Here is a 14,509-nt window from a genome sequence, read left to right as displayed (position 1 = left end):
TGAAGCTTTCCACCTGTTCCACTGCGGTCCCGTCGATGTGGATAGGAGTGTGGTGCCTCTGCTGGTTGCCTGAAGTCCACTATCAGCTCCTTTGTTTTGTTGACATTTAGTGAGAGGTTATTTTCCTGGCACCACACTCCGAGGGCCCTCACCTCCTCCCTGTAGGCTGTCCGATCTCTGGTTTCAGCACTTGCTATTTAGAAAATACAGTTGGCGAGCACACAGTGCCCTGTTCGGAAGTTGGCTTCACCTAAAGTAAATTGATATTTTGCCAAAATTATATTGTTTCTCCTGTCTAAATCATTCAAAATACTTTACCAGAGAGCTTGATTTAGCCACAGAGGACCATTAGCTTATTTTTTAAATACTCTGGATTCTTTCAAATCACAAGTGTAGAGGCCTATGCCTATTTGGGAAGCCAGCAATTTGGGGAGCACTCGTGGCAATAGGCCTAGTGGATGATTGAGTTGCAGCTGTCAGTGAAAACCATCTAAAATGAGTGAAGATAATCTGTCTTGAGTATAATTTAACGTGGTAAAACAAGGAGGGGAGGGGTGTGTAGCAAAGTTATAGGCATCTCTCTCCAGAATGCATGCACTCAGCTCTCCAGAATGTGCTCCACTGTCTCCTGCCAATTATTGCACATTCATTGTGTGAATTGTTTGCCCTTTGATTGTTTATTTTTATCAGTTCCCCATTACATACAGTGGGGCAAAAAATAATTTAGTCAGCCACCAATTGTGCAAGTTCTCCCATTTAAAAAGATGAGAGGCCTGTAATTTTCATCATAGGTACACTTCAACTATGACAGACAAAATTAGAAGGAAAAAAATGCATAAAATCACATTGTAGGATTTTCAATGAATTTATTTGCAAATTATGGTGGAAAATAAGTATTTGGTCACCTACAAACAAGCAAGATTTCTGGCTCTCACAGACCTGTAACTTCTTCTTTAAGAGGCTCCTCTGTCCTCCACTCGTTACCTGTATTAATGGATATGTGCTGAGAGACAGTGTACCTTCTAACCATACTCCCAATTGTATGAGGTGACTACCTCAAACTACCGAAACGCGGATAAGAGTGTCTGCTAAATGACTTAAATGTAAATGTAAGGTAGTAATCACACTGGTGTGGGGGGTCAGAACAAGGTTAAGGGCAGATAAAGCATGTTGGGAGTATGGCTAGCATACATGAAATATATTTATATTCCTGTAATGTCGACAATTTATTTTAGTCCTTTATCGAGGGCTTTATTCACTTCAATTTTATAGTTGGAGGTAGGATCGAAAATCAATTTCTTGTAACATTTTCTATTATTTTTTCCGATAAACATGTTGGTATTAGAAATCACAATCCCACCTCCCTTATCTGATCTCTGTATATTAATCGAGATATCATTTGTTATGTCATCAAGCATTTTATTTTATGCCAAGAGTGTGCAAAGCTGTCATCAAGGCAAAGGGTGGCTACTTTGAAGAATCTTAAATATGTTTTGATTTGTTCAACACTTTTTTTGTTACTAAATGATTCCATGTGTTTCTTCATAGTGTTGATGTCGTCACTATTATTCTACAATGTAGAAAATAGTAGAAATAAAGTAAAACCCTTGAATGAGTAGGTGACAACTTTTGACTGGTACTGTATGTCTGATCAATGTCAATTTTGCATTCATTTGTAGCTTGTTTTATAGTAGAACACTCTCTAGAGGAATGGTCAATGATGTGTAGCATTTGATCCGATGAACAGTAATATATATAAAATATATATATATAAAATATCTTTCACCAGTGTCTGCAAAGGCTCTTTTTGAATACCTTAGCCTCGTGGGATTCTGTTGTAGTATTTGCTGAGCGTTTTGGCGTGGAGCTCTAAGCTAATTACTCTCTCTTTTAGTTTTTTGTTATTTTATTTCATACTCTCCCAGTGTTTCCTTCTCTGGGACTATGGTGGTGGTTAAGTCCCAAGGGAGTAGAATTTTCTCTGAATCTCCTGTGCTGAATATAAATGTTCGGGCTCTCGTCTCAGTAAGCTTGCCAGTGATGATTTTAGCATGTTCATCTTGGTGGGGCAAAGCCACAACACAAAACAAAACAATACATTCATTGCACTATAACAGTTACAAATGTTGCCCGACAGGGGCCTACGTAAAGCTGTCCCAACAGCAGAGCTCTTTTCAGCACCATGGAGTGAATACTTACAACTGCTTACACCAGCGAAATCTTGTCTGCCAGCGAAATAGTTCATTCAGCCTAATTTACTGCCTTTAAAAAAACAACTGATATGGCAGACTTGCTTTAAAAAATTGGTTTCTACTGACAATTGAGATGTATAAACTATGGCATAAGGGGACGGCGAGCAGAGGAGAGGCAATCCGTAATTTTGATTAAGACATTAATGAGCAAGCTGGATCGACTATTTGTTCAGCACACAGAATTCAGAACATGGGCTGTTCTTACAGTATTTTCCCTATACACCAAGTCGAACCATATGATAAATAAAGGGGTCATATGAGGGGAAAAGGGACCAAATTATTAGTGTGAGGCACATGGGCTACTAACAACTTACGACACAACATACAGTGCATTCAGAAGGTATTCAGACTCCTTGACTTTCCCCACATTTTGTTACATTACAACCTTATTCTAAAATGGATTCAATTACATTTTACTTCATCAATTTACACACAATACCCCACAATGACAAATCGAAAACAGGTTTTTAGAATTTTAGCAAATTTATAAAAAATACTAAACAGAAATACCTTATTTATATAAGTACTCAGACCCGTTGCTATGAGACTCAATTGAGCTCAAGTACATCCTGTTTCCATTGATCATCCTTGGTGTTTCTACAACTTTATTGGATTACACCTGTGGCAAATTTAATTGATTGGACACGATTTGGAAAGACACACACCTATCTATACAAGATCCCACAGTTGGCAGTGCATGTCAGAGCAAAATTATTATCTGGGGCAGGGTACCAAAACATTTCTGCAGCATTGAAGGTCCCCAGGAACACAGTTACCTCTATCATGCTTAAATGGAATAAGTTTAGAACCACCAAGAGCCTTCGTAAAGCTGGCCGTCCGACCAAACTCAGCAATCGGGGGTGAAGGGCCTTGGTGAGGGAGGTGACAAGAACCTGATGGTCGGTAACAGAGTCCAGATTTCCTCTGTGGAGATGGGAGAACCTTCCAGAAGGACAACAATCTCTGTAGCACTTCACCAATCAGGCTTTTCTGGTAGAGTGGTCAGACGGTAGCCACTCCTCAATAAAAGGCACATGACAGCACACTTGGATTTTGCCTAAAGGCACCTGAATGACTCTCCAACCATGAGAAACAAGAGTCTCTAGTCTGATGAAACCAAGATTGAACTCTTTGGTCTGAATGCCAAGCGTCACATCTGGAGGAAACCTGGCACCATCCCTACGGTGAAGCATGATCTGGGGATGTTTTTTAGCGGCAGGTGAGACTAGTCAGGATCAAGGGAACGATGAATGGAGCAAAGTACAGAGAGATTCTTGATGAAAACCTGCTCCAGAGCGCTCAGGACTTCAAACTGAGGTGAAGGTTCACCTTCCAACGACCCTAAGCACACAGCCAAGACTACCAGGAGAGGCTTCGGGACAAGTCTCTGAATGTCCGTGAGTGGCCCAGCCAGAGGCCAGACTTGGACCCGATCTTGTAGTGTTATACTCAAGAAGACTCAAGGCTATAATCGCTGACAAAGGTGCTTCAACAAAGCACTGAGTAAATGCTCTGAATACATAAATATGTAAATGTGATATTTCAGTTTTGTATTTTTTAGACATTTAAAAAAATACAATTAAAAAACTTTTTGCTTTGTCATTATGGTTTATTATGTGTAGATTTGATGAGGGAAAAAAAGTTTTATCCATTTTAGATTAAGGCTGTAATGTAACAAAATGTGGAAAAAGTCAAGGGGTCTAAATACGTTCCAAATGCACTGTGCACTTATTAGTTTCATAGCTACTTAGCTTCTTAGCTTGATTTGACGTCATATTATCTGTGGCCAATGACCTTGAGACTTCTTGGATGGGCACTTATAATGTAACTCTATGGCAGTGCCCAAGGGGAGACCATGTTTGTATGCAGCTTTATTAACTCAATTGTTCTGTTTTATTTACATAGTTTGCAAACTGATATATGACACATATGAATGTCAAAATAACATGAAAAACAGGCTTTTTTTTTGTTAAACAGGTGGGGCAGAGAGGCCCTGAATGACAGGTAACCACTGAAGCTTGTATAGTTTAAAAATGCATTTCTCTCTTTTGACTGAGGTCTATATGACCAACAACACTGTACTCCACCAGCTCTATTGGTCCCACTATAGGCATATAAATTACATATACATATGGGTTTATAGAGCGAAAATGTCTAGGTGCCAAACTTAATTTGGGGTTTGTATTACTCACTAGGGTCTGTAGAATTTATGGTGTTATTCCATGGTGGACTGCAGTCTAAATGCCCAGCAACACTTTCTACTCCACCCACTCCATTCACTGCAATGCAATACACTGTAGGCCTATAGGTGATTAGTTACTTTAAAGACACAATGTAAAACATGGACTGATAATGAACTAGATGAACTTAATGATGATGAGCTGTACCTTTTATACATTTAAATCAGTCCAAGGCCAGCCTTGACCTGTGCCAAAAAGATGCATCTTGGCCTGACAAATAATGTCAAACGAATGGAGCCATTGGACACCATACGGTAAAAATGTTGCACTGTAGAGGCAAAACGATCCGTTGTGTGTCCAGAATACCAGGGTCCAGTCTACTAGAGTCACTCAAATACAAAACAGCCAATCCCTTCTTCAAGCCTTTCCCTTCAAGTAAACTGATGAGGTTCATCGAGGCCAGAACAGCAAGGCTCGTTAATAGCACCTACTCTGACGCTATGAGGACGGTGAACTCTCGTTGAGTCTAAATCGTACTTATGCACTGCTGTACTGTCACTTTAACTCACTGCTGACTGACTAATCCAGGGCTATATCTAAATGTCAAAACAATACATAAACTATTCTAGCTTTCTCTTTGTTTTGCTTCCAGTGTGAAATAAAACATCATTACATACCAGACTTGCATTCCATAGCTTGCCCTATAATGTAGGTGAAAGATTCAGGCTATTAGCATGTGATTAGGTGAGTATGAACTGCTCAGCGAAACAATGGCAACTGCTGTATGTTATCAGTAGATGGGGTGTTAACTGACTGGCATACCTGTAAATGACATACATTATCCTAATGATGATGAGCAGGCTGCAGGCTTTATACATTTACATAGCAAAACATGCATCAGGTCAATTGATTTGGCTAGGCAAAGATATCTTTTTTTTGAGGCAGTATCATAGTAAGATCATATAGGTTAGTATCACCACAATTATGCTATAGCCTATCAAGGGTTATCACAGAGGTTAACAGCACTTTTCTTCAACCCATCCTGGTCGCAATTAATCAAAAGGTTTGCATCTTGGATTTGGGATTTTGGACTGAAAGTAGCAGGGATGTGGGTTGGGGTTTTTCTGATTGTGTGACATTATTGCCTTGTGCTCACCAGGTAAAAGTAAACTGGACCCTGGCTTTATGGACACACAATTGATCTTCTGCCTGTACGGTGCTATATTGAGTTTGAGTTCATTTTTTACAGGGACAGTGCACATTAATCAACGTTTCAGTATAAGTGCCGGTTTTAGCCAGCCGGCTAATTTTCAACCGCAGTCCCTGGGCAGGTTATTAAAAACAATTACAATATAGACAATAGCAACATAGGACAAGCAAGACAGAGCAACATAGGACAAGCAAGAAGTAGCATACAGACATAGCAACATAGAACAAAAAGCAACAAGACAAAATTCATAAAAGCAACAGTGTTTCCACACCTCACAAGCTACAGACAACATGGAAAGCGGCAACACACAGCTAGGGATTATATTCACAAATCAAAATGTCTTCAAGCATTTTGTGAATGTGTGATATGTGGTGCAGTTATGTGTGTCTGATGGCAGTGTATTCCAGACATGGGAAGCTCTCACAGAGAAAATTGATTTACTAAAGGTGTTTTTCCTTAAGGGAACTATACAGTCACCTCTCATGGCAGACCTTGTGGATCTGCTGCCATATGTTTGGGGTTTCTGTTTCACAAAAATAGTGAGTGGAGGGGGAGCCAGGCCATTTAGGATCTGCGTCGGTGTATTGCACAAGATTTTCCCAACTCAGGAGCTCATGCTTTCTGATGTGTCTGACGTGTCTGATGTAACAGTGATGATGGTTATTGGGCTTCCTATCAAGCACTTTGAGAGCCTGTTTGTAGACAGACTGAATAGGTCTTAATGTTGTACAGCAAGCTTGGGCCTAACTAGTCAAGCAGTATGTTAAGTGGGGGAGTATCATAGATTTGAAGTACAGTTTTGCTACCTCTGTAGTCAAACAATTTGGTACAAATCGGAAATTAGCTAGGTTGAATTTGGTTATTTGAATTAACTTTTTTTGTACCATATAGTGTCCATGACTCTATTTAAAAGTCCAGCAACACTTATGACCTTGATTTTTGTTCAGCCTCACCTGTTTTGGATTCTAGGGACTCTAAGGAATAGACTGAACCCTGATTTTATGGACATTACAATTGATCGTTTTTCCTGTACAGCGCTATATTTGTACCCATGGTTGGGTATGTTACTTCTAAATGTAATCAGTTACAGTTACCAGTACAACATTGTAATCAGTAATGTAACTTTTGGATTACCTCAACTCAGTAACAATCTGATTACATTCAATTAATTTCCCCTTAAGAGGCATTAGAAGAAGACAAAAATGTATGTTACCAATTGAACTACATCTACTGCAGGATAAATCAATGTTAAAGTTTACATAGCTGGCCATATATGGATGTTACATTTTACTTTATGGGTTGGTTATGTAGGCTTTATCTAATCTAAACCATCGCTTTCTATTACATACAATAATATGATTAAGTTATATCTTTACATTAATATATATATATTTTAAAAATGGATATAGCAGCGACAGACGGACCCTTAAGTTTTATCAAAAGTGTGCGAGTTTGAGCATGTGTCCATTAGGCCTATGGATTTATTTTTATTTTTTAAAGCATGAATTAGATTGAGCAATAAAATACCAATTTTTATTCCATAGGCTGGGATCCGAACTATGCAGCTGTTGCAATATCACACATTTCATTGGTTTCAAAAACGATGATTGATAGGCAGTTTAAAACTTATTGAATTGAACCATTATTGGGTTCAAATGCACTTAGATTTGTGAACAGCCATCCACAACAACCACAATCTGTAAGGCGCAAATAGGTAAATGAGAGAACAGCAGTGGGATTCACAACAATGCGCTATGTCGATATCAATAATAAGTGATATCCGGATCGATTACTGCTGTAATCCTTACCTCCAAGCGTTTATTCAAATTGGATCATCTATGGATGCCGACGGCAGTCGCACTATTCGAAGACATAGCTTGGACTGTAGCCTACAAAACCTATTCCTGCTATTTTCCCGAGATCCATCGAACACATTTGGTGATTCATCATAGTGGTCTCTGACTGGTGGTCAGACTCACTCACATCGAACACACTTAAAGTTGCGCTTTTAAAAACCCTGATTTGAATGTCATTGAGAAAACAGAAGTGTCAAATATTTTTTTTATCGCAAGCATCCTTTCTGAATTTAAAAGTAATCATCTAGTTTTTCAAAAGCATCTAATCTGATTACAATATTTTTGCTGGTAATGTAACGGATTACAGTTATCGTTTTTTGTAATTCTTTACATTTACCACCCCTGTGTGTACCGTATAGTGTCCAGGGGCCCGTGCAAATGTATTTGCTCTACCTTATAATATTATTTCTTATTTATATAAGTCATTATCTTTCGTTCAGTTTCCTCCGTGTAGCTATAATTAAACATAATGCAAAAAAAATATCCTGCAATTAGCGTTTTTACAGTGGACTTTTATTTTGATGGCAAAATCCCCAAAACGGAAGTCTTAATGCTGCTACCGGCATGATAATGTCGCTGCCGTGAGGCTAAGGATATTCATGTTCTGGATATCGCGATATTTAATTTATTATATACACGTTACATCTCGCGATATTTAATGGATTCTATTTAGACGCTTTGAAACGTTTTAAAACATGGAACAACACTGCTGTCTACTGCACCCAAAATTAGTAGATTTTTCAAAAAATATATTTTCTATCCCGTGTTCTGTCCCCAATCCTAAAAGAGTGAACCCTTTTGCCTAATCCCATTCCAATCAACCACTGCTATAACCTATATGATAGTAGATCTGTCCCAAAAGTGTGCATGTGAATAATCAATCAAATTTATTTAGAAAGCCCTTCTTCCATCAGCTGATGTCACAAAGTGCTGTACAGAAACTCAGCCTAAAACCCCAAACAACAAGCAATGCAGGTGTAGAAGCACGGTGGCTAGGAAAAACTCCCTAGAAAGGCCAGAACCTAGGAAGAAACCTAGAGAGGAACCAGGCTATGGGGGATGGCCAGTCCTCTTCTGGATGTGCTGAAGAGGAAGATAGTATGTTGGCCATGTATTGATAGAAAATCACTGTAGAAAAATAGATGAAAAAAAAGTAATTTCTGTATTGCCACAAGAGGTCTTAGATAGGGTCAGATATTAAATGGAGGCAAGATTAACACCAAATTGAAGTTGAGCTAACAAGAATATGTTGCTGTGCCTCATTACATGACAATTGGAAATCTCTGGTGCAGTAAAAACTCCTCTCCCAATCTGAGTCAGCAGCAGTTACCTGAGCTTGACTTTGGCAAATGTAATTGCTTTTGCTCAGGGGATGGATTATCTTCACACACACACTTGTTATCGAACATTTGAATCTATGACAAGACAGGAAAGACCTGGGTCCTGGACCTGTAGAATGCAATACTGGTGTCCGAGGCATCCTTGGTGAATTGACATTTTAATTCTCAGCTCCCCATGTAAAGCTAGCAGAGCAGAAAACATATGAGTACTTTTAGATAAGTGGCAAAAAAAATAGATTTTAAAGTAAAGCCAATGGACTTAACAAAAAAATGTATTGTTTACACTTAGCTTTACTTTCACCTTTCAGACAAAACTTGGAGATATTTTCATCTCATCAAATCCTTGTTTGAGGATTTAAAGGGTTCCTAATTTACTGTAAATTTTGCTGCATAACTAACTGCAAAATACACCAGTGTAAGGGTGTGGTATAGTAGCCTACTTGCAGTCCTCAACCATTTCAGTGAAATAGGTCATGCAAATTACTAATGAGAGTTGTAATTGAGTACTGACAGAGTAAAATGGTTTGATTAACTTTTGTATACACTACAATAGGTGAAAATGTGATATTTATTCAGACAATTGGTCAGGTCTTCAGGACAACACAGCTGATTGTATCATCATCCGTTCTTCACCCAAACTATTTCAAGGAACTAATTTGTGAAGCACCTTCAGCGTTTCTCTGAACGAGTTAATCTCTCTAGAAAGGGAAATACACAAAGAAGCATTTGTGAGTTATAGGTACGTCAGGCAAAAATATCATAATCCTATTGACTACTGTTCACTAAAAACACCACATACAGAAATGGTCAAGCATGATGTGTGGTTTGAATGGGTTCGTTCACCGACCAAAGTTATGTCCTTTCATATACAGTGTCTTGCAAAAGTATTCATACCCCTTGGATTTCCTCACATTTTATGGTTACAATGTGGGATTAAAATATATATTTTTTTAAAGTTGTCAATCTACATAAAATACTCTAATGTGAGTGGAAGTGAATAATTTTTTTCAAATATATAAATTAAATAACTGAAATGCTGTTGTTGCATAAGTATTCAGCCCCTTGTGTCAATACATTTTAGAAACACCTTTGGCAGCGATTACAGCTGTGAGTCTTCTTGGTTCTTTTAGAGCTTTACACATCTGAATTGTGCAATATTAGCCCATTATTATTTTCATAATTCTTCAAGCTCTGTCAAGATGTTGGGAATCACAGCTGCACAGCAACTTTCAAGTCTTGCCATAGATTTTCAAGCAGATTTAAGTCAAAACTGTATCTTGGCCAGTCAGAAACATTCACTGTCTTCTTGGTAAGCAACTCCAGTGTAGATTTGGCCATGTGTTGTAGGTTATCGTCCTGCTGAAAGGATAATTTATCTCCCAGTGTCTGGTGTAAAACAGACTGAAGCAGGTTTTCCTCTAGGATTTTGCCTGTACATCGTTCCATCCCACTTATTTTCTATCCTGAAAGACTCCCCAGTATTTGCCGATGTCAAGCATACCCATATAATGACACAGCCACCATCATGCTTGAAAATGAGGAGACAGTTACTCAGTGATGTGTTGGATTTTCCCCAAACATAAGGCTTTGCATTTAGGCCAAAAAGTATATTCCTTTGCCATGTTTTTTTGCAGTATTACTTTCGTGCCTTGTTGTACACAAGATGCATGTATTTTGTATTATTTTCTCTTTCATTTAAGTCATTATTGTAGAGTCACTACAATGTTGTTGATCCATCCACAGTTCTCCCATCACACCCACCCTGTATTTGTTCTAAAAAAATAACCAATGGCGTCATGGTAACATCCCTGAGCAGTTTCATTCCTGTCCTGCAGCTCAGTTAAGGACTGTAACTATGTGTCAGGGTGGTTTAATACATAATCCACAGCCTAATTATTAACTTTACCATGCTTAAAGAGAGATTCAATGTCTGATTTGTTATTGTTACCCATCTATCAATCACTGCCCTTCTTTATGAGGCTTTCCAAAAGCTCCCTGGTCTTGGTAGTTGAATCTGTGCTTGAAATGTAATACCTGACCGAGGGACCTTACAGATGTTGTATGTATGGGGGACAAAGGAAAGGTTAGTCAATCAAAAAAATAATGTCAACCCCTATTATTTTACACATTGAGTCCATGTAACCTATTATGTGATGACCCCTGAGCTAATTTAGGCTTGCCTGAACAAAGGGGCTGAATAATTACGCAATCACATTTTTATTCATCTTTAAAAGATGTTTGAATTTTTCTTTCACTTTGACATTAGAGTATTTTGAGTAGATTGTTGACAATTTAAATACATTTTAATCCCACATTGTAACAAAATAAGATGTGAAGAACTCCAAGGGGTGTGAAAAACTTTGCAGGGCACTGTATCACGTAGGGCCCTTTAACTTCAAATGCATTTGCATCAAATTCCTCAAATGCTGTGTTTATAGTTGCATAATGCAATAGGTGATATATCAAATGAGAGGTCAGATACTCCCTGAGGACAAGGCCTATGCAGAAATAGGATTGTTCGTGTGAAAAGAGGCCCCTCATCCTCTCCCTTACAATTGGATTTAGTGGGTCAAATATATCTCCAGTCATGCAATGTATCCTTCATACTGGTGTTTGAAGGGAGGAAATGTCACATTCCTGTAGTTAATGACTTACCCTGTTGAGAAGGAACTGTTTGTTGTTATCTCGGATATAACAGTCGTACTTGTGTGTCCATGCGAGTTTGCTGCGGGCTCCAACAGATTGCTTATCTAGAAAGTGGGGCGGTGCGTGCCTGCAAAAGTGGAAATGGTGAATAATGGATGAAGAAGGGTGCACCTACATTCACTCGACACTCCACAAGCCTGCTGCGATGCTATCACTTTCACATTGGAAATGTGCACAGTGTGCAGGTAAAGTGATTCTGACTGGCTGAAAAATAAAATATATTACATAAAGTGTGGGTTACCACATGTGGGGCCTACCATGGGTTTTGATATCTGTGGGTGACTCTGTCCTCAAGGGCTGAGCGGAATTCAGCTCTCTATAGGAACAATATGGTCTGAGTCACTTTGAAAGTTGTCTGTTATAACATTTGAATGAAGAGAATAAATTGTCTCAATTAAAGTGGCTTGTCTTAATACCGATGTAATGCCAGCATCAGTGCTCGAATTGGACAAAATAGGTGCCGGCTCTCATTTTGGGTGCCAGTACTGTTTACATGTATAGATGCAGGAGCTCCACAATACTTTTGAGCTAATATTCTATAAGAGGAACAGGAGCTCAAGCAGTAGAAAATGTGAGGTGCCGGTACACAGCTCCGGTGAGCTCCTGGCCAAGTCAAACACTTGGTGAGCATTATGACTTCATGACTACAGTATTTTCTTAGGACATCATTCTGGCCATTGTGACAGGTGTGTATAATAGCCATATAATTATTAATTAGAATACTAGAAAGGGTTTGAACCTTTTTATGACGGTACAAAAGTCAGCCATGTTGGTCAGGGAATTGGTCAACCATGGTTTGCCAGTGCTGTGATAAGATAGTGAAGAATGTATCTGCACTGTTTTGTGTTAGCTAACTAGCCAGCCAGTTTTAGAGGAATGATCTCATTAATTTTTCAAATTAACTGTCAATATGCCAACATTTCATTGAAACACTAGAGTCAATCCACAGCCATACAGTGGCTCAAAGCAGTTGATGATAGGATTTAGACAAGTTGTAAATCCAACAAGTACTGATATTGTATCATATAATAGCACTCATTTGCACACTGTTTACATATATTTTAGAGGATATTTATACAGAATTGGTATAAAACCCATATAAACTGTATTTATATTTATATGAAAATATTTTAGGTTGACTATAATTCCATTAAACAATTTCTGATACATCACATGCTTTACTTTATATTTCCTGCATAAGTAAAAGCAGGAAATGCATCACCTATGCCTCTAATGCCATTCATTCCAATTCAGACTGGTTTTGGATTTCTGCCTGACCAAGATGGCTGACATTTCCAGCCCATTATGGAACTTTGAGGGCTTATGAAATAAAATATATGATGTAGCTAATCTACTAAATGCTCATCAAGGTTGCCTAACTCCCTCCTTTATTGATAATCAAATTAACATCCAGCTCACAGGCTTCATTTGGGCCCCACCTTAATTTGCATATTGCTGAGCAGCGTCCTACTGTTCAACAGCTGGTGATATTCCATGCCCCATCCCACCCCTCCAATGCAACACTGTTTGGGCATGGGGGGTGGGGCGGAGGGAGCAGGCCGGCACAGGTAATTCAAATCGCTTGTACCCTCAGGTGACAAAGGGCCAACGCCAATGTAGCGGGGAAAGTCGATCAATCTTGCCTTGTAGTCTCCAATTCCACCTGGACCTTATTAGAATCAACATAATGAAATGTGAGAACCATTCAGAAAATAGTGAGCTACACAGAGCCCTACTCTAAAGGTTTATGCTATCCAGAAATCTTGGGACGTCCATACCCTAAACCCTAACTCTTACCAAAATATTACCCTAACCTTAATCATTTTAATTGAGAACTTCCATGGGGTGACGTCAGAGTTGGTATGTCCAAAGTATCCCATTTAGAGTTTCCCCCAGTCTAAAGTAGCACACATAGGAGTAGGGTGGTTCCATTTTACAGAAAGTGCATTGCCAATGAAGAGGCTGTGTCAAGTATCTCTCATCCAGTCACCCCCACAGCTTCTTGTCCTGACCTATCTACATGTCATTAAAATAAAAAATACAATATTTATAATGACAAACCCCTAATGTATAACTTCCAAAATAGGCCTAATTATATACATCATTAATAAAATTGAACATACTGTAGGCTACACACAATAGCCTATGTAATAAGTGGTGATTGTTGTGTAACATATTTCTACTCTTGTAACATTCTACATCAAACCCAATAATCATGTGACACATACCTGTAAAAAGCATCCTTTGACCATAGGCTTGGGGGAGCCTTACTTGTACCACTGTGCTACTCTCCATTGGAACTGTTATTTTTGGACTAGATACCAGCAGCGGAGTACACGGTTACAGCAGCACGCCCGAGGGCGATAATGTGAGGGTGCTGGTCATGGGGTCAGTGGGCAGTTGCCATGCGACTAATGCTTGTCACGGTGTCAGTGTTTGAATGCGTTAGTGCCGCGTTCTAGTTTTATTCGGAACTAGGGAACTCGGAAATGTCCGACTTGCTAACTCCATCTGCTGTATTTACCAGCAAGTTGGACATTTCCGAGTTTCCTAGTTCCGAGTAATATCTGAACGCGACATTAGCGACTCGGTTGTGTCATAATTACCTCCAATTCAGTGTCCAATTTTACAAAATGTAATTGTTCCATGGTCCACCAATTTTTCTGGAAACCTTGAACAGCACTGGAGCATGTCAAATATAACACGTGGTTAGAATATATCAGAAATAAATCTAATATAATTAAACGGAATCGAACATAAGTTTTTCCTATTTCCTATTTCTACACTTGACATTTTCCCCCATAGATCAAAGAATAATGAAATTCCAGTCAAATAGAGTTTCAATAAATAGGCCCCCCAAACAATTAATTGTAACGATTAATTATTCCAAAATGTGCATTTGAGTAGACTATTTGCTCTTTGAATAGCCTATCTGTATGTGCTATTCCAGTTTCTGTCATTGGAT

The 14,509-nt window shown here is 38.8% G+C and overlaps 1 protein-coding gene across 1 annotated transcript; it reads right to left on the bottom strand.

The window, feature by feature from the left end:
* Nucleotides 1–9,388: 9,388 nt before the first annotated feature.
* On the bottom strand, nucleotides 9,389–14,125 carry LOC124011329 (uncharacterized protein C4orf45). Its single transcript, XM_046324601.1, has 5 exons — nucleotides 13,773–14,125; nucleotides 12,984–13,213; nucleotides 11,802–11,860; nucleotides 11,494–11,611; nucleotides 9,389–9,536 (listed from the first exon to the last, which is right to left on the bottom strand). The coding sequence occupies exons 1-5, from the start codon at nucleotides 13,837–13,839 to the stop codon at nucleotides 9,528–9,530; spliced, it is 483 nt and encodes a 160-aa protein (XP_046180557.1). The 5' UTR covers nucleotides 13,840–14,125; the 3' UTR covers nucleotides 9,389–9,527.
* Nucleotides 14,126–14,509: the final 384 nt, after the last annotated feature.

Source organism: Oncorhynchus gorbuscha, linkage group LG23, assembly GCF_021184085.1.
Source record: "Oncorhynchus gorbuscha isolate QuinsamMale2020 ecotype Even-year linkage group LG23, OgorEven_v1.0, whole genome shotgun sequence".
Taxonomy (NCBI): Eukaryota; Metazoa; Chordata; class Actinopteri; order Salmoniformes; family Salmonidae; genus Oncorhynchus; species Oncorhynchus gorbuscha.
The sequence above is the reverse complement of the archived record's forward strand: the minus strand, read 5'-3'. Positions and strand labels throughout refer to the sequence as shown.